A 25010-nucleotide genomic window follows, 5' to 3' on the forward strand; every position below is an offset into this window, starting at 1 on the left:
TCTTCTTTTCTTCATTGCTTTCTCCAATATATTTTCTCTTGTTGTATATCTAAGGAATTTTACTAAAATGGATCTTGGTTTTTGTTGTGGCTGTGGTTTCGGGGCTAATGTTCTATGTGCCCTTTCTATTTCCATTTCTTCCTGTAATTCTGGTCTTCCTAGGACCATGGGGATCCAATCTTTTATAAATTCTCTCATATTCTTGCCTTCTTCATCTTCCTTAAGGCCCACTATCTTTATATTATTTCTTCTATTATAATTTTCCATTGTATCTATCTTCTGAGCTAACAGCTCTTGTGTCTCTTTAACTTTTTTATTAGATTCTTCTAATTTCTTTTTTAAGTCCTCTATTCTTTTTTAAGTCCTCTACTTCCATTTCTACAGCTGTTTCTCGTTCTTCCACCTTGTCCACTCTTTTTCCTATATCTGACATGACCATCTCTAATCTATTCATTTTTTCTTCTGTACTTTTAATTCTTCTTTTTATTTCACTAAATTCTTGTGATTGCCATTCTTTTACTGATTCCATATATTCTTTAAAAAAAAGTATATCCATTGTCTTGCCCTTCCCTTCTTCTTCCATTTTTCTGTGTTCTTCTTCCTCTGGGTTGGTCATCTGTTGTTTCCTTGATTTCTTTTTACTCTCTTCTTTCTTGTTCTCATTATTTTCTATGTTCTCCTCTTGTTGTTGTGTTGTAGCTGTCATTCTCAGCTGTGGAGATCGACTCCTCAGCTGGTCCCCCCCTCCCATCAGTGTTTTTTTTGTCATGCGCGGTTGCGCACTTTTGCTTGGCTCCGCGAGCCATTTTTGTAGTCCCGAGCTCGGGACTTCAACTGACCTGAGGGAGCGGGCTTCTCTCTCCACAGTGGGCCTCCTCGGACAGGTAAGGCTTTCACCTTCTTCTTCCGATGTCTTTTCTTCTTCTCTTCTTCCCGTTGCTTTCGACTTTTCTTTCTCTTCGCTGCCATTTTCTTCCCACCTTTACTTTCACTTTATTTTAATTTTTGTGCTTCTGCCTTTGTGTTTTCTGTGTTTTTTTTAAACTTTTCCGGAGAGGGCTGGAGTTCCCCGACCGGCCACTACTCCATCACGTGACTCCTGATTGGCAGGTACTTGATTGGTCAGGGCATCAAGGGTTACGGGGAAGCTGGGGAGTTGAGTTGACTGGGAGGATGGATCAGCTCACGATAGAGTGGTGGAGCAGACTCGATGGGCCGAAGTTATGGCTTCATTTCTGATGTGACTAGATTGCAGTTCTGTCTGTTTCTTCTGCCAAAGTGCATGATTGCACACTTTCCAACATTGTATTTCAACTGCCACCTTTGCCCATTCTCCTATCTATCCAAGTCTCTCTGCAGCCTTTCCATATCCTCAGCACCACCAGCTCTACCACCTCTTTTGGTACAATTTTAGTACAATGCCATCTATTCAAATAATTTATATACGTACAACATAATAAGAAGTGGATCCAACAGCGACTCCTGTGGTACATCACTGGTAAACAGTAGCCAACCAGAATAGGATCCTTTTATTCCCACTTTCTGTTTACTGCCAACCAGCCAATGCTCTACCCATGCTAGTACCCTTCAGTAATTCCATGGGCTCTCATCTTGTTCAGCAGCCTTGTGTGTGGCATCTCATTGAAGGCTTTTGAAAGTCCAAATACACAACATCCATTGAATCTCCCCTGTCTGTCCTACTTGTGATCTTCAAAAAAATTGCAGTACCATCTACCCCTGCAACATCTCAGAGTGCTTTTTAACATCTTGGGAAAATGAGTGTGGGAGGGCGAGTGGGCCAACTACCGAACGGCGCATATCAAGAGTTCAAGGGCAAGGACACAATAAGAAACAGGCTGGTGCTGGAGAACCAGAGGGTAAATGCACGAACACAGCAAGTTTGCATCAGATTGAAGAGCTTATTTGGGTCAGGTGAACTACTTTGGAATGTCCAGCACAAATGTACTGCTCACATGGAACCTTACATTTTATTAAGGTGTGAGAATCATTTAAATATGCTATGCAATGAAGATTTATTAAATCCTCTTGCCTGTGGGTTGGAGCGTCCACACTGTTCATCTGTTCTGTGCCGTCTTCCTGAAACGAAGCAACACCAAAGACATTAAAGAGACAAATCCAGCTCTGTTGCAGAGTGAATGCTATCAAGCATTGGCAAAGCCTTCTTCACACGTTTCAACATGTTCATTTACATGGGGGAGGCCAGGCAAGGGCCACTTTAACAAGTGTCAAATAGATATAAAATAACCATCCCCGCATCCTTGAGAAGTGGTGATGCAGTTAGAAATCCAGCAATCAAGATAAAAACATCAATACACATCACATCAAAACCAAAATGTAGGGAAACTGAAGGCTGAAGGAATGAGCAGTCTTATAGTAAAGATACAAATGTTCCCATACTAAACATTACATGAAATCTACATAGAACGAAGTGGCAACTTAAACAATTGTGGTGTAACTAAGTACATCCTGGTAGAAAATAATCTGAAGCAGACATCTGTTAAACTTTGAAATTTAATCCAGTGCTTTCTTTAATTTGCATAATACCGTATATACTGGTGTAATAATAGTTATTGGACCAATTTTTCGGGTCACATGGGGGGGGGGGTCGACTTTTACACAGGTCGTACTTTTGACCGCAGCACATACCTGTATCATTCAAGGCAACAGGACTTGGACGGCAAGTTGGCGTTCGGGGCATCACGAGTTTGGATGGGTGGAAGGCTGGGCCAAGGGTCCACGGTCAGGGTATTGGGAGCTCAGCAGGTGGGCGGGTGGCCGGGGAGAGGGTCCGCAGTCCAGGCGTAGAGAGCTCAGCTGGACAGGCAGCCAGGGCAAGGGTCCGCAGTTGGAGCGTGGGGAGCTTCGGTGGGTGAGCGGCCGGGACCTGGTAGAGTCTATGACTCGAGAGTTAAGAGCCTCAGTGGGCAGGCGGCTGGGGCAAGAATCCGTGTTCAGGGCATCAGGAGCTCTGTTGGGCAGGCTGCCAGGGCTTAGGAGAGCCTGTGGCTGGGGGTCAAGAGCCCTAGTGGGAGGATGGCTGGGGTTAAAAATTGGGGGGGGGGGGGGGGGGGGATTTTTTTTTTTTTTTTTTTTTTTTTTTACATGGGTCATATTGTAAACATGATTTTTTTGGGCGACAATTAAAAAAAGGGGGGGTTGGTGTCGACTATTACACTGTACCGACTATTCTCCTCTGTACCCTCTCCCTAGCTTCCACATTCTTCCTGTAATGACGTGACCAGAACTGAACACAATACAGTCATCTCACTGGAGATTTGTTGAGTTGCAACATGACCTCTCGACTCGTGAACTCAATATCCTGACTAATGAAGCCCAGCATTCATAGGCCTTCTTAATTAACTTATCAATCTGTGTGGCAACATTGAGAGCTGTATGGATTTGAACCCAGAGGCCCCTCTATCCCTCCACATCTAATTATTAACCCTGTATTATGCCTTCTGGTTTGACCTTCCAAAATGCACCACCTCACACTTATCAGGAATGAATGCCATCTGCTATTTTTCCACACAACTCTGCATCCTGTCTATATTCTTTCGTAACCTACAACAGCCTTCAGCTCTATCCACATCTCAGCATTATCCACAACATGGAATTTTAAAACATACTTTGACTTTTGAGATCAATGCCATTGGCATTCTGTGGTTTTCTCCATGCAAGGGCGTTAATCCAACTGGGAACTTTTATCTTTGAAGGATGGAATGGTGGAGTTACGATTTAAGATTGGAGAAAGATCCACTTCAAAGGATGGACCTGTTGGGTCAAATGATTATAAAACCTTGGCCAGAAAAACTTTTAAAAACAACTCACATGTGAATCTACTTCCACGGTTTCTCCCTCTAAACAGAGGAATGCAATTTGAATACCATAGACCATTCAGGACCAAGAATTACAGATAAGTAGGAGACAAAGGTTTTGAAAGTAGCTTCTAATTGTTGTACATAAGCAAACCCTAGCCCCTAAGCTAGTTCTGCCCAGACAGAAATTTAGCCTTTTCTCAGATTAGCTGTTTACACTCATTACACACCTCTTCTGTGGAATCTGGTTTGCCAGTGAACCTGCGCTCTTTTCTGGCTTTCCGGCGATCTCGCACAGACAGCCGATTCCGATTGCTATAGTCTGAATCCCCTTCTTCTCTTTTAATACTTTCCAGTTCTGTGCCTGGAATTTAAAAGAAAATAATTTTTATTGCACACAGGAAATACATGGTCCAACCCATCTTCAAAACAAAACCAGAAAAACTGATGATTCATAAACCTTTTATATTGTTGTTCTTTTAAATGCAATGGTGTACAAGGAGCAAAAAGGTAAATATTAAAATCAAAGTGTTAAACCGCGCTGTCTGTTTGTACGTTCTTCCCGTGTCTGCATGGGGTTCCCTCGGGGGAATCCAGTTTCCACTAATCTTTAAAAACATACCGGGAATTGAAGGTTAATTGGGTGCAATTGGGTGGCATGGGGTCGTGGGCCAGAAGGGCCTGTTGCCATGCTGTATGACTAAATTAAAAATAAAATATAGAAACGGCCATTCAACCCACTGGCTCCAAATGGGCTACCATGCATACCAAGCACATTTCTATTCTGGGTGATTCAAGTGCTCATCTAGACATTTAAATGCTATCAGTGACACCCCCCCCACCCCCCCAAAACCCTCCAGATCTCTAATGAATCTCTTCCCTCTTACCCTACACCTATCTCCTCAGTTTACCCAACTCTGACAAAGGGAAAGTTTCCTGCAGTCTATCTTGTCTATGACCCTCAATTTTATATCCTTCAGAATGAAGGCTCTCTCTGATATCTGTTAACATATCTATAGTTAAGAACACATATTATTACAGCGCAGTGCAAGCCCTTCAACCCATGATGTTGTACCTATCTACTCCAGCAGCAATCTATCCCTTCCTAACACTGCAGCCCTTAACCCTCCATTTTTCTTACATCCATGTACCTACCTAAATGCCCCCATTGTACCAGACTCCACCATTAAAGCATCAAGGTGCAAAATGCAGCAACACCTCCCATGTGGAAAATTTTTATATCAGGTATTAGCATCATAATTTAAAGATTCAGCTTTAAAAATTTGATGCAACAAAGATGATTGATTACTACAGTCAAACCCTGGTATCCAGCACCCATGGGGATTGGTAGATGTCGGAAAAATGTACTTTCTGGTTGCATGAGACTTGCTCTTACAATGCCTAACTAACACACCTGCATTAAGAATAAACAGTTTAAAAATACAAAACATTTTTCTTTACTTACACTGAACAAATTTCATTTGCATGAATATATAAAGCTTAAAGCATTTTACTTTATTTTCAGTCAGATTCTTTGAAAACATTTAACCGTTGCTACATCTGCAAGTTCCTCTCCCTACAAGGAGCCACCCGAAAGACAAACAATATTATAAATAATTAGCCCCTCCCTCCCCCAAGTTTACAGATAAAGCCCCTGACCAGAGTGACTCTTACTCAGCAGGGATGAGGAGACACTTTAAGAGAGTCGCCCCAACAGCGACCGGCATCAACCTGGGAAACGCCATTGTTGTTTCACTCAACTTTATTCAAACAGCTGCTACAAGCAAAGCCCAACCAAGGCTCCTGCCGGCTGAATGTTTGCTCCCATCTTCACCAAATGTTCATGTGTTACTTGACAGAACATGTCCTTCTACAATTTTAAACTGGTGTATTTTTTTACCCATTATTTTATTCTTTAATTTTTTTATAATGTATTTGATATTTTTGCTGATGGCTTGAATTCTGGACACGAGTTTTTCTGTACTTTGGCAATATGCACTCAATTTTCCCCAATGTCTACCTTTTTCTACAACATATGCTCTGTCACACCCTGGAAACTATTAGTAATTCATCACAAACTAATTTCACCCCCACCCCCCAGTGATATCTATGCAACCCAATTATAATTAGATGCTCGCATTGAAACACTGGGAAAACCACAGAGCTTGTGGTCTATACCTGGGCTTATTTCATAGGAGGTGGAATTAGAACATTTCTTTAGACGCTCTACCAACCTAATTCCAGTTTACCTTTAGAGTGTTCGATTGAAAGTGCAGGAACAGAATATCTGGAGTGTGCAGGAGCAAGACACAAGCCTGAGTCAGAAACTTCCACGGCCACAGGTCTCAGTCGACTACCCACATCCTGCAAAGGGAGCAGAAACTGTTGGGTTTTGTTTGAGATTACAGCGAGGAAAAAAAGTAATCCTCCGTGTTTCTGATAACATGAAGGAATTGGAATTGTCAGAGCACAAATAATCAGCAGATGAAAAACCCAACAATAAAAAATAAATCTTAAGAATATTTTAATGTATTTATCGGAAATTATGGCAATTTTTTAAAAATCAGAAATTAACCGTCAAACATGCAAATACAGGAGCAGGTTCAAACCTGAACTTGTTCTACCAGTTGATGGCCGATTCCTAAATTAACCTCAAACATCTGCTTTATATATTTTGTCACCAGCATAAGAATCTGTCAATCTCGATCTGCAAATGTTCAATTAACTACCATCTCATCACGTTTCAGTGTGACTGTGTGACCATTTCCCATTACTACTGGTTATAACAAATGCTTCCAGCAAGCACCCTTTAATTTTAGACTTGTGCCGCTTATTTTGGTCCTCCTGCAGAGGCAATGGTTTGATCTTTCCTGCAGATTCTTTTAATTATCTGAACTACTCCAATCTTGGCATTTCAAACTTAGTGAATTATCCCAAAGCAAACTAAAATGAACTAAAGGAGCACAAAAGGTGTCTCGCAAATCTGATGGTAAAGCAGGAGAGTAACACACCGTGTATGGCCGTAGCAGATAAATAGCAGATGAATTAAAAAATAAAGAGATTAGGAAGGGTGTAAAGCTAGGTTTATTCAACAGATCAAATCTCAGCTCATGCGTGCAATTATTTTGAACTGGCAAAGGAATTGCTGATGCAATTTACTTCTGACAAATGTGAAGCAATGTAATTAGGCAAGTTAAAGTAGGGCAGAATTTAAACAGTAAATGGCAGGTCCTGAAAGGTGATGCAGATATTCAAGTACATAGTCCCCTGAAAGTAGTGATACAGGTGGACAGTGAGAGAAGAGTTTGGCATGGTTGCTTGCATCGGTCAGGACATCGAGAAAAGGGAGCTGGGAAGCCATGTTCTAACTGTAGAAGACGGTGGTGGGACCACACGGAGTATTGTGCGACAGCCTATTAGGAAGGATGTCATTTTGCTAGAAAAGGTCCAGAAAAGATTCACAAGGTTATTACTGGGACTGGAGAACTTGAGTAACGAAGAGAGACTGGATTTGCTAAGGCTTTTCCCCTCAAGGGTAGTAAATTGAGAGGAGACCTTATAATCATGCCAAACATAGATAATGTCACTTGCCAAGGGTACGGGAATCTAAAATGAAATGGTATAGGTTTAAGAGAGGGAAGATTTAAAAGGGACACGAGAACTAACCTGTTCCACAGAAGTTGGTGGGTGTTTGGAACGAGTTGCCAAAGAGGTATACTACAAAACAAAGGGAAGGTGCCAAAGTCTCTCGGGCAACAGAGACAATTTGTAAAATATCTATGATCGGATTGATAATTCACAATGGAATCCTTCATGTGGGCTCCCAAGGAGCTTTGGGTGCTGAAGGCTTCTTGTTCACGTCAGAGGTTTGGATCTGAGCCTCAAGTTACTAATGGTTTGGACTGAACTCTGTGTGGCTGCCGGGGCTATGAATCGCTGGAGGTGAATCCACAGACACTCAGTGACTCTGAATGGACTCTCGTTTTGCTTCTCTTTCTCGGATTGTAAGAGGCGGCGGGCAATTTCTGCTGATGGCAAATCATTGACTAAATGCAATTCTGTGTAACATTATATCTGCTTTATTACATGACAATATAAAATAATCTTGCCAATCACCTTATCAGCGTTCAGCTAATCTCTGTAGGACCAAAAAGCTTACTTAGGTGCAGGCAGCTTGGTTAGCGCAAATCTGGTGCTGTCTGTAAGGAGTTTGTACGTTCTTCCCATGCCTGCGTGGGTTTCCTCCCACCCTTCAAAACGTACGGGTTGTAGGTCATTTGGGTGCTATAGGGTGGAATGGGCTCAAAGGCCAAAAGGGTTTGTAACTGTGCTGTATGTCTAAATAAAAATAAGGAAGGTTTGAAATATGATCGGAAATATGCAAATATCTGTCTACAGAGGTAAGGAAAGAAACAAAATTTCATCCTTAATTTTCCAATTTTTAACAATGTGGATAATCTCGTGCCTGACAGACGGCCAGAACTTCAATGTAGGTGGATGAATATCAGACAAAAGGAGCAGCTCCATGTGAAGAACAAGGATTGCTGAACTGGGGAAATAAGATTAATGGAACTTTACTTGACAGAATACATCTGGGAATTCCAGAGTTAGCATTAAAAAAAGGTTTAAAGGAAACCCAGTTGCTTAGGATGCAATATCCTACTGTGACTGTTTTGTTAAAGCATCAATAACTTCCTCAATTCTGGCACTGGCCTTCAATGCCTGCGTAAAAACACAGAAATCCTGGTCGAAATCTACGGGTCTTGCAGCGTCCATAGGAGGTTAAGATGTATTACTGACGATTTGGGCCTGAGCTCTTTCTTCAAGGCATGGAAAGAGCAGGACTGCATACCTTGCCCTCGCTGACTGAACTCCTTACTTTTTTGTCATTATTCTCGCTCGCTTCTTCCCTCCTTTCCAGGTGGTCTTGGGTTTTCTTCTCAGTAGAAATACCGAGGGTCTTCTCTGCCTCCTTTAGGTCTGTGAGAGTAACACCCTATGAAGGGAATAGAGGGATGAAGAATAAATGCTTCTTTCCAGAAGTTCACACACTAACACCTTTGCCTTGCACTTGATCTACAACAAATATAATTCCAAATCCCTCTGAAGAGTAGGGATGAGGCCAGCAGGTTGTATTTTATTGGAGAATTTGTTTTTTTTTGCACCCTTTAGTTCTGGACAACTTGCCACTCCCCACAGCATTTGGCTGATCAAATGCTATTCATGAAGCATTTCTATCAGATTATCAGCCTTTCCTTTCAAAAGTCTACAAGCTAAGATTGATTTCACTGGAATTTAGTGTAAGGGCAGGTTTCATTTTAGGGTTTTTGAGAATTGAAAGAGTTTCTGCTGTTCAGGGAGTCTTGGGCTAGGTGCAAAACCCTCAGGCCATTTATGATACTAATAAAAGACTACTAATTAATTCTCCATTCAAATACGATCAGATCAAGAATGAAGACAGTGACTCAGGAGAGGAAAGCGACTAGTGGCAGATTTCACTATAGCATTATGCTGTGCTCATCAATCATATTTCGATTCAAATAAAAATGGTCACACCTCTTTAAAACATGTTATCACTGACCTGTGTGGACCGCCTGGACTGTCGAGCATGTCGCGATCGTGCCTTTCTTTGGGACTCGGACTCATCATCACGAACTGGGGTAAGGTACAATCTGCAAAAAAGAGATGGAGATTTAAACCAAATAAATAGACACATCTTGAGTAAATCGTAAGATACTCCTTGACAGTTTCATAACTCAGGGGCACAAGGGAATGAAGGCAGGCCTAAGAGGGGCACTGGCCCATTCTGCGTCAACAAGACGGGCAATGATTTATAAAACCTCCTTCATGGAGATAACTTCATTAGAGGGGGCTAGTAACTCCAGGACAATTTCTTAGCCTAAATGCACACTTTAAAAATCATTTCATTATTAAAATGCTGCAGCTGTATTTGATTTAACTACTACAACCCTTAGACACGTTTTATAAACCACTTTATCGTCAAATGTGCTGCAAAATTGGATTCTGTCTAACCAGCAGCAAGGATGTTGCAACGGATTGCATGTGATGTGCAAATTCTATTCCCCAGCTAATACCATTCTCTGTTTGGTTGCTCTGCTGAACCAGTGTCACCCCAGCAACCTTCCTGATCCCAAAAAACTTCTGACTAAACATTTTCCCAATCAACCAGCTCGTATCATCAAAACACAAGCTATATTCACACCTGTTCCCTTTTTACGTCTATGTAAAAACATAGGCATATGGCAGCTAGGGCACGTGCCCTGGGTACCACTTGAAGGGGGTGCCGCTGACCTCTCCTCATTCAATATCGGACAGAGTGGGTGCATTTCACTCCTTGTCACGGTCTCACCCCCTCTCCCCACTCGTTGCTTTTATCACTGTGAAGGACAGGTGGGGGTTGCTCAGGCCCACTTGGAGAATGTTCCCAACGAAGGAGAAACTCCAGGGCCCTGGAAGGCAGTTCTCACACTTCTTCCGCTTCTTCACGAAGTCAAAGAGCAGGGCAGACGTTGCAGAAGGTGGCCGGCACCACGAAACTGTCGAAACCTTTCAGCAGGAGCCTGGGCAGAGTTGTGAGCTCCATGTTCTCAGTAAACTGAGTTGAGTTCACTCAGTCCGTGTCGGGACGGTGAGGATTGGTAGCTGGACAACTTCACTGGCAGATGCCCACACTCAGCCTCCAGACATCCAATACATGACACTGTATACGCTCTTTTGTCTCCCCATCCTGCGGGTTAGTTTGTGTCGGGCTACAGATTGTCAAACTTCAATCATTGCTTTTAAATGTCTTCATAAATATTCACACACTGATTAAATGAATATTTGTGCTTAAATCACAAGTGAATCCTTTCTTCAGGAGGGAGATCACACTTGTGCAATTTATTCCAGAGGCAGTTTTGCAAAGGCCTGACTCTTGATTCACACCTAAAGCCCACCAACTGTTTTCATTGCACATCAGTTGCTGTCATGGCTTGTTAGCTCTGGCATTTGTGCTGGGACACCAAGGCTCCTTCCTCCACCGACACTATTCACTCTGTTAGCCCTCAAAGAGGATAGGCAGGTTTCAGGAGTGGGTGAGGGGTGCGGGGAGAGAGCTATGGGAATGTTATGAATTGCTTCAATTAGCTGCTACAGGCAGTCCTGGTCACTTGCCACACTTTGAGAGGCATCTCAATAAAAACGCAACATTACATGGACTGGAGAGTGTCTGGCTTCATTTTGGGACCCCCACCGCCCCTTCGCTGTGACGAGAGTGAAGAAAGCTGCGCTCCACTGGCCCGCCCTCAAAGCACGCGTCCTGCTCCCGGGCCTTGCCGCTGCAGACTTTCGTGTTTCGCACTATTATTCCATAAAGAGAATTTTTCAGTTGAAAATTCAACCAAAGGTTTTTGCACATTTCCACACTCTGTTTCCACCTACTGTCGCACCTGTTAAATGGGTACTCGTCATTCGCATCATTATGAACTCTGCTGTGGTTCTGTGGCTGGCAATACCCACACAGATTATTTCAAATCAAATCAAATGTGGACTTTGTTCTCTACACAGTGATTCACCCTTCATTTGTGTTTGAAATGAGATTTATTCTAACTAGGACTATCGGCACCTCACGATCGTGTTTTCTGTATCTCAAGATATCCAACACAATGTTGGATAGGACTATTTTAGGGTTCTACAGCAGTGAGGACAGGTAGGGAAGGTGAGGTGGATGGTGTGGCAGCAGCGAGGGATGGTTGCGGGGTTGAAGTTCTAACTGGGAGGAGGGCAGCACAATTTCAGTGCTTGCCATAGGCGCTATATTTTCCCTAGATACATCACTGTGTAAAAGTAAGCCCTTTGCTTGAACGCATAAGAAACAAGAGCAGGAGTCGGCCATTCGGCCCATCAAGCCTGCTCTGCCATTCAAAGAGTTCATGGCTGATCTGAGGAGAGGCACATCTCCATCTACCTGCCTTTTCCCTGTATCCCTTAATTCCCCTACTATGTAAAAATGGATCCAACCTGGCCTTAAATATAGTCACTGGTGTTTAAACAGGGTAACAAGTCCTTTATGCAAAGATTATTATAAACAGCAGTTTATAATAAACAGTATACAACAGTATAAAAAATGTAGTTAAACTATATCACACAATCAATGATAATGAATCAAGTTGGCCAAATACTCCTTCAAGCCATTCATGAAATCACAACTTAGAATCCAAATAGCTCATCTTTCAAAAGTTAATAAAACAAATTAAACCAGAGATTGAAAGACAACATTATTAACTGCAAAAGCAAAACACTGCTGATATTAGAAATCTTGACTCAAAATAAATCTTAAAGGTCATTGACCCAAATTGTTAAATCTTTGTCTTTCTTCACAGAGGTTTCCTGACCCGATGATCAATAATTAGTTTGCTGGAGAATGTTTCAAATTTCTTCCACAACATGCAAGATTCTCAATAGTATATTGAACAGCCTGAGGGTTTTGTACCTAGCCTGAGACTCCCTAAACAGCAGGACTGTTTTGACTGTTTCGGTTCTCAAATACTCTGAAATCAAACCTGCCCTTAAATTCCAGTGAAATCAATCTTAGCTGTAGAAATGCTTTATGATGCCTGGGTACCATTTATAGGAAAAAAATAAGCTAAACTCTCCTCAATGTTGACACATCTTCTCTTGAGACAGATAATCAGCCATGATCACACTGAAAAGTAGGGCAGACTTGAAGGGCTGAATAGTCCTTTCTATGTTGGTCTCGGGAATATGATACCCAGTATTCCAACAGATCTCTGAATGACTGTTCCGGAGGATAACAAAGGTATCTCTTCTACATAACAAGGGGAGCCTCTTTCATCTACTAATGATACATAATGATTATGTACAACGACAAAACCTCCCCACTAATAGACACAAAACAGAACCATCCACTTTAGGATATTCGTTTTTGAAAGACAAACTTCAGGAACTCAGTAGTTCTAACATTCTTCTTCTTTCTTTGGCTTGGCTTCGCGGATGAAGATTTATGGAGGGGGTAAATGTCCACATCAGCTGTAGGCTCGTTTGTGGCTGACAAGTCCGATGCGGGACAGGCAGACATGGTTGCAGCGGTTGGAGGGGAAAATTGGTTGGTTGGGGTTGGGTGTTTCCTCCTTTGCCTTTTGTCAGTGAGGTGGGCTCTGCGGTCTTCTTCAAAGGAGGTTGCTGCCCGCCAAACTGTGAGGCGCCAAGATGCACGGTTTGAGGCGAGATCAGCCTACTGGCGGTGGTCAATGGGGCAGGCACCAAGAGATTTCTTTAGGCAGTCCTTGTACCTTTTCTTTGGTGCACCTCTGTCACGGTGGCCAGTGGAGAGCTCGCCATATAACACGATCTTGGGAAGGCGATGGTCCTCCATTCTGGAGACATGACCCACCCAGCGCAGCTGGATCTTCAGCAGCGTGGACTCAATGCTGTCGACCTCTGCCATCTCGAGTACTTCGACATTAGGGATGAAAGTGCTCCAATGAACGTTGAGGATGGAGCGGAGACAACGCTGGTGGAAGCGTTCTAGGAGCCGTAGGTGATGCCGGTAGAGGACCCATGATTCGGAGCCGAACAGGAGTGTGGGTATGACAACGGCTCTGTATACGCTTATCTTTGTGAGGTTTTTCAGTTGGTTGTTTTTCCAGACTCTTTTGTGTAGTCTTCCACTCACAAAGGAAAACACACATGTACCGTTACACAGCAATCCAAGTTACGTGTGTACAAGTTTGGGCATCTGCCTACGTTTTGTTCACACCTTGAGGAAGGGATCAAGCCTGAAACATTGGTTATGTGTCTTTATCTTTGCTATATGAAATACACTGTTTGACCTGCTGTGATTTCTAGCAACGTGATTTTACTTAAATCAAAGTGACTGCAGACTTTTGTGTTTTACTCCCAACTTGTGTTCCTTTGACAACTTCAAAAGTTGCTTCCATTTTCTCTGGAATATCCTGTAGCCATTTTACACTTCCTCTGGATAATGTTTATTTTCATACTTTACCCTGCATTACCTCAAATTCTCTCACACCTTGATGCTTGACACCCCTACCTTTTTTTTTGGTCCTGACCACCAAGCACTCTGCTAAACCTCTGCTTTGGTCTTGGTGAAAAGCCATAAACCTCCAAATATCAGTTCCAAAGGAAGGCCGTCAATCTCAAACCACCCCCCCCCCCTCCCTCTTCATAGGCGCCACCTGATTGGTTATGTCATGCAAATTGTTTTCAAGTACCCGGCATCCATCAGTTTAGCTTTAACGTGAATCTGATGATAGTGTTATAGGTATCCTTACCTGCGCCTCTCTTTAAAGTCTATATTGCTAGTTGGAACAGTGGTTTCCCCTTGGTGGGCATTTACCAGATCCTTTGGGATCTGGGAACATGGTTCTTTACCTGTAGAGCTGGAAGTAAACAATGAATTATTTTAGAAAACAAATGTATTAACTATATAAAAAAATGCTGGGGGGGGAGGTGGGTGGGTTGGGGCAGGCATTGGAGGAGATGGAAAATTAAATGGGACTTACTGAGCCACCAGATTTTCTGATATTTGGATTTTCTCAATTTAAATATTTTCAAATTTCAGGTCTTTTGAATGAGTACATGATTTCTAGCCACTGTTGCCCATTTTAAATATTGTACAAGACATGTGTATTTAATGGACAACTTGCAGGAAAAACCCTCCCCACCATTGAGGACATCTACTGGGAACGCTGCCGTCAGAGAACAGCAGCAATCAACAAAGATCCACCCCACCAGCATGCACTCCGTTCTCGCTGCTACCATCAGGAAAGGGTTATAGATGCCAGAAAACTCACACCACCAGGTTCAGGAATGGCTGCTCCCCCTCCACCATCAGACTCCTCAACAACAAACACAATCAGGGACTCATTTAAGGACTCTTAGTTGTGCACTTTATTGATTTTTTTTAGTATCCTCTCTGCATTACAGTTTGTTTACAGTTCTTTATTTGTTTACACAGGTATATTGAGTACTGTTTTCTTTTGCACTATCAGTAAGTGGTAATTCTGCCTCACCCACAGGAACAAGAATCTCAGGGTTGTATGTGATGTCATGTATGTACTCTGACAAAAAAAATCTGAACTCTCCAAACTTAAAAGGACATGCACATTGGATAGGAAATTTATTCTGACAGAGATAAAAAGTTCTGTGAACAAGACACCAATGTAACGTGGTGGTAATAACACAGGATTCTGTCCTCAAGTCAATTACCACCATGGGATACCTCAGAAACAAACTGAATTTAAAAGAACCACTAACTGATAAATATGTTACACAAGATGTACTGGATACAATCACCAATATACAAAAGAACCATATATGCACATGTATTGTATGCCAAAATGGTTTTTAAAAAGTGATGCAAATTTTTCGATCGCAATATATTTAACTCACAATTTTGAGTTACTTTTCATTTTAAAATAAACCTATGCTTCTTTTAGCATCAGATGTTGCTGGGACTGGAAGGCTTGAGTTATAGGAAGAAGACAGCTGATTTGGTTCAGCTCCTTACTCACCTCACTGAATGTTCAGTGCAAGTCTCGGGCACACTGAATGACCTTCCAATTGGAGTTGGAGGCACTCTGGCCAGCCGAGTTTCAAGCACGTCTTTGCCCTGTGGAGTTGTATTTAATACATCAGATCATTAAAAATTCATACTTCATAACAGTCAGGTATAGGGACACCAATACCTCTGAGCGCAAAACTCTGCAAAAGATAATGGACACAGCCCAGGACATCACAGGCAAAACCCTCCCCACCATTGAGAACATCTACAGGAAACGCTGCTGTCAGAGAGCAGCAGCGATCATCAAGGATCCACCCCACCTGGCACTGTTCTCGCCGCTGCCATCAGGAAAGAGGTGTCGGTGCTTCAAGACTTGCACTGCCAGGTTGAGGAACAGCTGCTCCTCCTCCCCATCAGACTCCTCAATGACAAACTCAATCAGAGACTTGTTTAAGGACTCCTACTTCTGCACTTTGTTGATCCCACACCCCCTCCCCCCCACATAGCACAATTTGTTTGCATTTCTTTATTTGTTTACACAGGTATATTGAGTACCATTTTCTTTTGCACTATCAGTAAGTGGTAATTCTGCCTCACCCACAGGAACAAGAATCTCAGGGTTGTATGTGATGTCACATATATACTCTGACAATAAATCTGAACGCAAACAAGGAAGGGAAGAAAGCTGCTCACAAGGGGTTCTCCTGACAAACGTGCAAGTATAAATGACAGAGATCCATCTCCAAGTAACCTGGATAAGCCATTCATGTAACTTCCTTATAAAGGAAGCAAGAGAGCAGGAGTTTAAAAAAGATTGTCCAAGATTGACACCTAAACAATGGAGTGGTATTTTGATCTCAGAATAAGATGCAGGCAATTGCTGAGGTGGGGAGGATTACATAAATATACACATCAAATGTTAGGTGCTAACAATAGAAAAGAAGAGCTACAGAAAATGCAAGGACAAATTAATATTTAATGTACACTTAGATTTAACAACAAACATCATATAAAGTTCAGAAATCCTGTGAAGTGTAAAGATACTGTAGAACCCATTATTCAGAATTCAAGCAACTGGCAGCATAAAGCAGCCAGCAAAAATAAAATCGTGGAAATTAAAAAGGAAGTTTAAAATTGGCTCGACTCACCTCGCCCTTAGTATGCCAATCATGCAACACGTAATCTCAAGCAACAGAAAATACATTTATCCAGCATCTACTAATCCCCAAAGGTTCTGAATACCCACCAGGGGTTCTACTGGGATTCTGGAACTAAGAGCAGAGGACAGTGAAAGAACTCTCACCAATGGTGATGTTATGAAAGTCAGCAATGCACAAGATTGGACTGGAAGTGAGATAGAGTTAGGCAGAGGATTTTTTTTTTTTACAGATAGAAAAGGACAAGACCATGGTGGAATCTGAAAACAAGGCTGAGATGTTTAACATTGAAGTGGTCATGGTCAAACCAGGAGACAGCACAGGAGTAACTGGATAAATTGGAATTAAAAACCAAAGCCAACCTGATGAAAGCTATTTACCTGAAACGTTCATACTCATTCTCTCTCTCTTCCCCCCCACCTCTCCCTCTCTCCTCCTCTCACCCCACCCTCCCCTTCTCCTCCCTGCCCCACCCTAACTCCCCTCTCTCCTCCCACCATCCCCCTCCTCCCTGCACCCCTATCCTTCCATTCCCCCTCCCAATCTTCTCTTGCCCCCCTCTCCTCCCTCCCCTTCTGTCCTCCCACACCCCCTTCTCCTCCCGCCCTCATCTCCCCCACCCTCTCCCCTCACCTTCCCCTTCCCCTTGCTGCTCAACTTGCTCCTGTTTTGCCAGCATCTTCGGTTTTTATTTCCAATGTCCAACATATGCAAAGTTTTACTTCTGGATGAGTGATTGGACCTGGTGGTGCAAAGGCACCAACAGCAAATTTCTACATTGAGTAGAAAGTAAAAGGAAATAACAGGCAACAGTCTATAATCCGATTTCGCATTCAGACACTTTTTCAAAGATAGGTAGAAAATCTGCATATTTTATGACACTGTAACAGATAAAAGTCCTAAAAATCAGGGGTATCTCAAGAGACTGACAAAGTATCCATTCTCTTGTGGTGCTCTACAATCCTCTTTGTTCCCCACACTCCGGCCCATCTCATCCCCGACAGTTTCTCCTGGGGTTTGCTTTCATAGAATTACATACAATTTTACAGCATTAAAATCAGACATTTACCTGCTCATTTTACTTCATCTCGCCTTCTATTCTTTCCTTTCATAGAATTACATACAATTTTACAGCATTAAAATTTTACTCATTTTACTTCATCTCACCTTCTATTCTTTCCTTTCATAGAAAATGCAAGGACAAATTAATATTTAATGTACACTTAGATTTAACAACAAACATCATATAAAGTTCAGAAATCCTGTGAAGTGTAAAGATACTGTAGAACCCATTATTCAGAATTCAAGCAATTGGCAGCATAAAGCAGCCAGCAAAAATAAAATCGTGGAAATTAAAAAAGTTTAAAATTGGCTCGACTCACCTCGCCCTTAGTATGCCAATCATGCAACACGTTATCTCAAGCAACAGAAAATACATTTATCCAGCATCTACTAATCCCCAAAGGTTCTGAATACCCACCAGGGGTTCTACTGGGATTCTGGAACTAAGAGCAGAGGACAGTGAAAGAACTCCCACCAATGGTGATGTTATGAAAGTCAGCAATGCACAAGATTGGACTGGAAGTGAGATAGAGTTAGGCAGAGGATTTTTACATACAATTTTACAGCATTAAAATCTGACATTTACCTGCTCATTTTACTTCATCTCACCTTCTATTCTTCCCTTATAATAGTCATGCGTCGTTTAACGTCCACGAGACGTTCTGTGAACTAGGACGTTATGGGATTTGCAAACAACATATGATTGGGCCCTCTGGTCGGAGAAGGGGACGTTGTGGGCGTGACGTGATAAATTGCTTTGCTTTGATTTGATTTAATCATTCACTCCTACCCATTTTAATTTGCAACATTAAAATATACACACCGTAGCTCCAGAAATAGGCCATGGCTAATCTATTATAACCTTATGTGACCACAGACCTACATGCAGTCGGACGTTGCCCGAATCGGCATTATCTGGTGCGTGCTGTTCTTACTCCCCTCATTTATTACACACTGTTACCATCAGCAGCCAGTAAAACATTCACTGTTGATTCATTAAGAACATTTCTCAGAAACTCTTCATCAGTTTTCTTAGCAGCCAGAAACATCTCAGAGCAGATTTAGATGTTCGCTCTAGCTACCAATCAAGACTCTACATGATGTAGTGATACTTTGTCCACTGTACAAACACCAAACGCAGAATGGGAAGACAGAGCTCCTTTCTACTTATCTGAACCAGTCAACAGCTTGCACTTCCTCTTTCTTGAGGATCCTTCGATGGCCTGCAGCCCAGGAACCACCCCCCCCCCACCCACCCACTTCCTCCCTTTCGAATGGATTTTCCAACAACCAACACCTAGAATACGCCACTATCAGATTTTTTTAAATTGCCGTCCAACAGTCCACATGGGGAAAGGAAGCCATTGACTGTTAAGTTCCCTTTTAAGTAAACTAACACCCTTGTGCACGGGGAATCTTGCCATTTCAAGCAGGTTTTCACATAGTGAGCTCATAACATTCACTCAACACCTCTCGTCTCTTTTCTCTCTTTGGCTTGGCTTCGCGGACGAAGATTTATGGAGGGGTATGTCCACATCTGCTGCAGGCTCGTTGGTGACTGACAAGTCCGATGCTGGACAGGCAGGCACGGTTGCAAGGGAAAATTGGTGGGTTGGGGTTGGGTGTTGGGTTTTTCCTCCTTTGTCTTTTGTCAGTGAGGTGGGCTCTGCGGTCTTCTTCAAAGGAGGTTGCCGCCCGCCGAACTGTGAGGCGCCAAGATGCACGGTTGGAGGCGATATCAGCCCACTGGCGGTGGTCAATGGGGCAGGCACCAAGAGATTTCTTTAAACAGTCCTTGTACCTCTTCTTTGGTGCACCTCTGTCTCAGTGGCCAGTGGAGAGCTCGCCATGTAACACGATCTTGGGAATGTCCCCTAATCATTTTCTTTTGTAGCCTTATAAAACATGGCATTCCTCTATTTTCCTTCATTCTCTAAACCACCAGATCTCTTTTTAGCTTTTGTGATGTTGTGGCAGTGCACTACATCATTTAACAGCAACCCACGACTGCAGCGCCAGATCCAGCTCCAACACGGACATCAAGTTGCAGATGACACCACAGTCGTCGGCCTCATCAGTAACAAAGATGAGTCGCACTACAGAGAAGAGGTGGAAAATCTCGTGATATGGTGTGAGAACAGCAACCCAAGTCATTGACCATATGAAGGAGATGATCGTGGACTTCAGGAGGTCCAGGGATGACCATCCTCCACTACACATCAATAACTCTGTAGTGGAGAGAGTGGAAAGCACCATGTTTCTTGGGGTTCACTTAACTAATGACCTATCATGCACATTTAACACCTCACTAGTCAGGAAGGCACAACAGCGACTGCACTTCCTGAAAAGTCTAAAGCAGGCAAGGCTACTTCTGCAATCGGATCATTAACTTGAACTTAAACTCATACACATGAACAATCCCAACACATTTGCAAGTCCTTAAAAATTTTCACCGAGTAGTCTGCAGAATTGTCTTCACTATGCTGGAGGCCTGAGTTTAATTTCGGGTGCTGTGTGGAATGCATCCCAGGATACTGATAGAAATAGCAGAAGTTATTGTTGATGAGTTTGTGGTAAGCTACTATATCTCTCTGGACTCTGGGCAGGTCCCAGCAGTTTAGAAGACAGCCTACATCCTTTTTTAAACAGTGTCATGACGCGTGCTAAGATCCAGTTAGTTTAATATTATTGACGAAGAAAGAGTGAGAAACCTGGTTAGCGCGACACTGTCACAGCGCTAGCGATCGGGTCTGGGGTTTGAATCCCCCACTGTACGGAGTTTGTACATTCTCCTCATGTCTGCATGGGTTTCCTCCGGGTGCTCTGATTTCCTCCCTCCCTTCAAAACATAGAGATTAATTGGGGGTATTTGGCTGTTACTGTGCTGTGTGTCCAAATTTTAAAATGGCTTCATCAGACGCATCATGGATTCAGGAAGGGCAGGTTATATTTTACAAATTTACTGGAGTTATTTGAGAATACAACGAGCGCAGTGGATGGAGGGGAACAGTTGAGTGTTGTGTACATGGATTTCCAGAAACTGCTTGTTAAAGTCGCGCATTAAAGACTTATCCACAAGGATGCATGGAGCTGGAGATAATGATTAGCATGGATGAAGGGTTGGTCAACCAATAAAAGGCAGAGCTTGGATAAATGGATATTTCTCTGGTTGGCGCAGTGAGCAGAGTGCCTGCAACTGTTCACGATACATGTAAATTATTTGGAAGAGGGGACCATGTGTAGCATATCTAAGTTTGCTAAACTGAGTAAAGAAACATATTCAGAGGATGCTGTGGGGCTTTGGGGGGGGGGGGGGGGAGAGAGAGAGAGAGAAAGAGTAATAGGTTAAAAGTAAAACACAAAAATCTGCAGGCACCATGGATGAAGTAAAAACACAAAGCTGGAGCAACTCAGCAGGTCAAGCAGTGCCCTTTATATAGTAAAGGGTTAAAAATACATAACTGACGTTTCGGGCTAGAGCCCTTCATCAAGGTATGGAAAATAAATGCTCAGTTGCTCCAGCTTTGTGTTTTTACTAATGAAGAGGTTAAATGTGTGGGCAAGGGTCTGGCAGATGGAGTACAAAATATTGGTAAATGTGAGGTCATCCACTTGGAATAATAGTCAATCTCATAACTATTTAAATGGTGAAGTTTTCAGCATTGCTGTGGTGCCAAAGGACTTGTGCATGAATTACAAAAGGTCGGTTTGCTGGTGCAACAAGTAATCCAGAAGGCTGTGGCTGGACAGATCGAATTTCAGAGCTGGGAGGTTCCTCGGCAACTGAACAGCGTGCTGATAATTTGATTCCAGAGATGAGGGGGTTAATACAGGGAGAGATCGAGTCCCCTGAGACTTACATTCGCTGGAATTCAGAACTAAGAGGGAATTTTATGGAAACATGTAAAATTGTGAAAGAGATAGATGTTTCCACAGGGCGACACTAGAACTAGGGGATGTAGCCTCAAGATTTGGGGAGTGGATTTGAGACTGAATTGATCAGGAACAGCTTTTTGCCAGAGAGAAGTGAATCTGTGCTATTCTCTGGCCAAGGAAGCAGCAGGGACTGCCTCATTAAATATATTTAAGACACAGTAGATTTTTTTCAACGTTGGGGAATTAAGGGCGATGGGTAAAAAGGCAGATGTGAAAAGCCAGATTACACATGATCCTATTGAACGGCTGAGCAGGCTCAATGGGCCAAATGGGCTTGTTTCTCTTATGTTCTTATGTCAAAGTCCTGAAGATACCAGATATTTGACTTCTCTGAACAGTGATGAGAAAAATTCATGTTTAATTCTCTCCATTGTGGGATAATTTTTGAAGAAATGCAGAGCCATACATTGGCTTCATTATATCAAGCCAATCAGACTTAAAATCAATCTAAGCAGCAAAAAAAAAAAACACGATTAGGTTTGGGGCCGATGAAGCAACTTCCTTTGAAATTTCAGATATAAAAATTTATTACTGTTGGAACAGACCAGCTCAATGACCCTTTTAATAATCAATAAGTTTTTATTCTAACTTAAAAGGTCCAGTCACACATCGACCACTCTTGTAAAGCAAGGAGAGCACGACATTTATACAATCCCAATGACGTTCCCACACTTCAGCACAAATGAACAAACTTGCCTTTTTATCTGAACTTAGCCGTGGAGAGGAAGCAGAGCGTTTGATGCTGCTCAATGGGGTCTTCTCGGAGATGATTTGTGCATCCTGTAATGTGACGTAACTACTAGTTTTCCGAAGTTCTGTGTGCCAAGCAGGAGGGGCTTCCTGTTTGACAGTTGGCTTTACTGACGGACCAATGTACTGCAGAGGATGAAGGAGAGAACAGAAAGCTTTTATAGAACATAGTTCAACACTGAATTCTCCAATTTCAAGTAATTCACTTTCCCTCAGTCCCTTCTCTCCCAATTCCTCACCCACCTTCTTTCCAAATTCTCCCTCCAGCCCTGTAACCCTATATCTATCACCCATGAGGCCCCCTCACCGAATCCCTCCTCCCAATTAACCCATCAGGCCACCAGCCCTCTCTCCCAAGGTTCCACCAATCTCCTTCAGTAGCTATCTCCACCTTCAACTCCCCTTCCTCCTCCAAGCTTATCTACCCTACATTTTATTTCCTGTTTCCACCTCCCCAATTCCACCCACCTAGTCCATCTGCCCGTCATCCTTCATCACCCTCCCTACATCCCATCTGTGTCCACCTATCACCCACGAATCCTCCCCCTTCAATCGTTTATACTGCACATCTTCCCTCTTCTGCTTCATTCTTGATGCTGGGTCTCAAGTTGACTTTCCAGTTCACTCCATGGATGCTGCCTGACCAGCTGAGTTCCCCTGCAGTTTGTTTCCCGCCCTAGATTCCAATACCTATAGTCTCTTGTGACTTCAGCAACAAGTTAACTTCTCAAAGTTTGCTCAAACATTATGGAGAGTATAACTATAAAGAAATGTACACGATTCAAGCTCGATGAAAAGAAGACATGTCCTCAGGCTGGGAATTCTAAGAACCAGGGATGTAGATTAGGTGGTTAGCCATTTAAAAGTGAAGGAGAAATTTCTTACTTCAGAGTATTGGGAATCATTCAAATTCTTCATCACAGGATCTTCAAGGCTGGGTTTGACAGATTTATGCATCTTAAGGTGGCTCAGGAAAGCAAAGCCAAGGTAGGCAATTGGCCATGCTCTTATGGAATGCTGCAACACAAGTTTGCACAAGGCTGAAGTCTAATGTTCTCATCCCAACAGTGCAGTGGGATTGAATATAAGAGAAGGGAAGTTATGCTGCAATTACACAAGGTACTGGTAAGACTGCATCTGGAGTACTCGTGCAGTTCTGATCTCCTCACTTAAGGAAGGATTCAAAGGCTTTGGAGATGGTGCAGATGAGGTTCACCAGGTTGATTCCAGAGATGAAGGGGTTGGCCTATGGGGAGAAATTGAGTTAACTGGATTTCGATTTCATAGGAATTTAGAAGAATGAAAGGCTATCTTATAGAAGCATAAATTATAAAAGGCATAGAAGATTGAGGGAGGTAAATTGTTTCCATCGGTGGGGAAGACCAGAACTAGCCTCAAGATTCAGGGTAGTAAATTTAGGAGAGAGATGAGGAGGAACTGCTTTTCCCAGAGGGTGGTAAATCTGTGGAATTCGCTGTCCACTGAAGCAATGGAGGCGACCTCAGTCAATATATTTAAGATAAAGTTGGATAGATTTCTACATAGTTAGGGGATTAAAGGGATATGGGGAAAAGGTAGGTAAGTAGGTGGAGATGAGCCCATCATCAGATCAGCTATGATCACGTTGAATGGCGGAGCAGGCTCAACAGGCCGGGTAGCCGACTCCTGCTCCTATTTCTGATGTTCTTGAACATCCGTTTGAAGGGGAAGATGAGACTTTAATTTAATGCCTTAACTAAAGAAAGATGAAGGCCAGCATATATTTTTCACCCTCTCGCTGCCTTTGAACTGAGAGCTTTTCTAAGCAATTAAGAATCAGTCACTATGTTAAGGTTCAAAGGTTACATGGATTCCAGAGCAGGCAGATTTGCTTCTCTGTAGATATTGTGACCACATCTGTGCTTATAATAATCTGATTGTTTAAAGGTCATTGTTATCAGGTTTCTAATTTGAAATTTAATATACTATTATTAAGTTATGAAGATTATTAAGTTAACATTAAACAAAAGCCGAGAATGACTTGTCGCTTTTCAGATCAACACCACTCCTGTGGCAGTATTTCTCACCAAGTTGTGCTCTAACTTCGAGGTAGTGAGGCAAAAAAATTGTTCAAATACTTTCCTAAGCATTAACTCGAATGAAAATCAATTCAAATTGAACAGGGCGATGCCAAAATCAAAACACAGTGAATTTTGGCATCGGCCAGTTAACAATGGGTGAAAGACACATCCCACGAAGCATCTTTCAGCCTCCCTTGTTGGGAAAGAGATACAGGAGGATCAGAGCCAGCACCACCAGATTGAGAAACAGCTTCTTCCCACAGGCAGAGAGACTGCTGAACGAACTGGTGATACTAACCATTCGAGAGTCTACTATATATTTTCATGCATGCAAATACATACTGCATATGTATCGTTTGTCTCGGTGTGTTATGTCTGCATATGTATTTGCTGCTTTTTTTTTGCACTAAAGCCAGAAAACACTCTTTCGTCAGAATGTACTTGTACAATTGAATGACAATGAACGTGAACAACTGAAAATTGCACAAAGATGTGGTGACTGAAACCATCTTCCAATCAAGCATGGTTGCAAAATTTAAATTACCAGTACTGCAAAACAGTTACTTTTCAAAATATTTCTTAGTTAATTAGTTACATACAAGTTTGCAAGTAGTCGACACCCACCACCTGAACAGCAGAAGTACTAATATTTTCACTGATATTC

The 25010-nt window shown here is 42.5% G+C and overlaps 1 protein-coding gene across 2 annotated transcripts in view; it reads right to left on the reverse strand.

The window, feature by feature from the left end:
* Positions 1-25010, reverse strand: part of LOC138747956 (protein phosphatase 1 regulatory subunit 12C-like) — a 69950-nt gene that overhangs the window by 18367 nt on the left and 26573 nt on the right. The window contains exons 10-18 of one of the 2 annotated variants that reach the window (XM_069907614.1): positions 23172-23303; positions 22233-22412; positions 15392-15489; positions 14150-14257; positions 9418-9508; positions 8716-8832; positions 6086-6200; positions 4067-4200; positions 2051-2097 (exon numbers count right to left, since the gene is read on the reverse strand). In XM_069907614.1, coding sequence (XP_069763715.1) covers positions 2051-2097; positions 4067-4200; positions 6086-6200; positions 8716-8832; positions 9418-9508; positions 14150-14257; positions 15392-15489; positions 22233-22412; positions 23172-23303 — 1022 coding nt within the window. The remainder of the gene's footprint in view (positions 1-2050; positions 2098-4066; positions 4201-6085; positions 6201-8715; positions 8833-9417; positions 9509-14149; positions 14258-15391; positions 15490-22232; positions 22413-23171; positions 23304-25010) is intronic. The other variant, XM_069907615.1, reaches the window with a different exon arrangement.

This window comes from Narcine bancroftii, chromosome 13, assembly GCF_036971445.1.
Source record: "Narcine bancroftii isolate sNarBan1 chromosome 13, sNarBan1.hap1, whole genome shotgun sequence".
In the NCBI taxonomy this organism is placed as follows: domain Eukaryota; kingdom Metazoa; phylum Chordata; class Chondrichthyes; order Torpediniformes; family Narcinidae; genus Narcine; species Narcine bancroftii.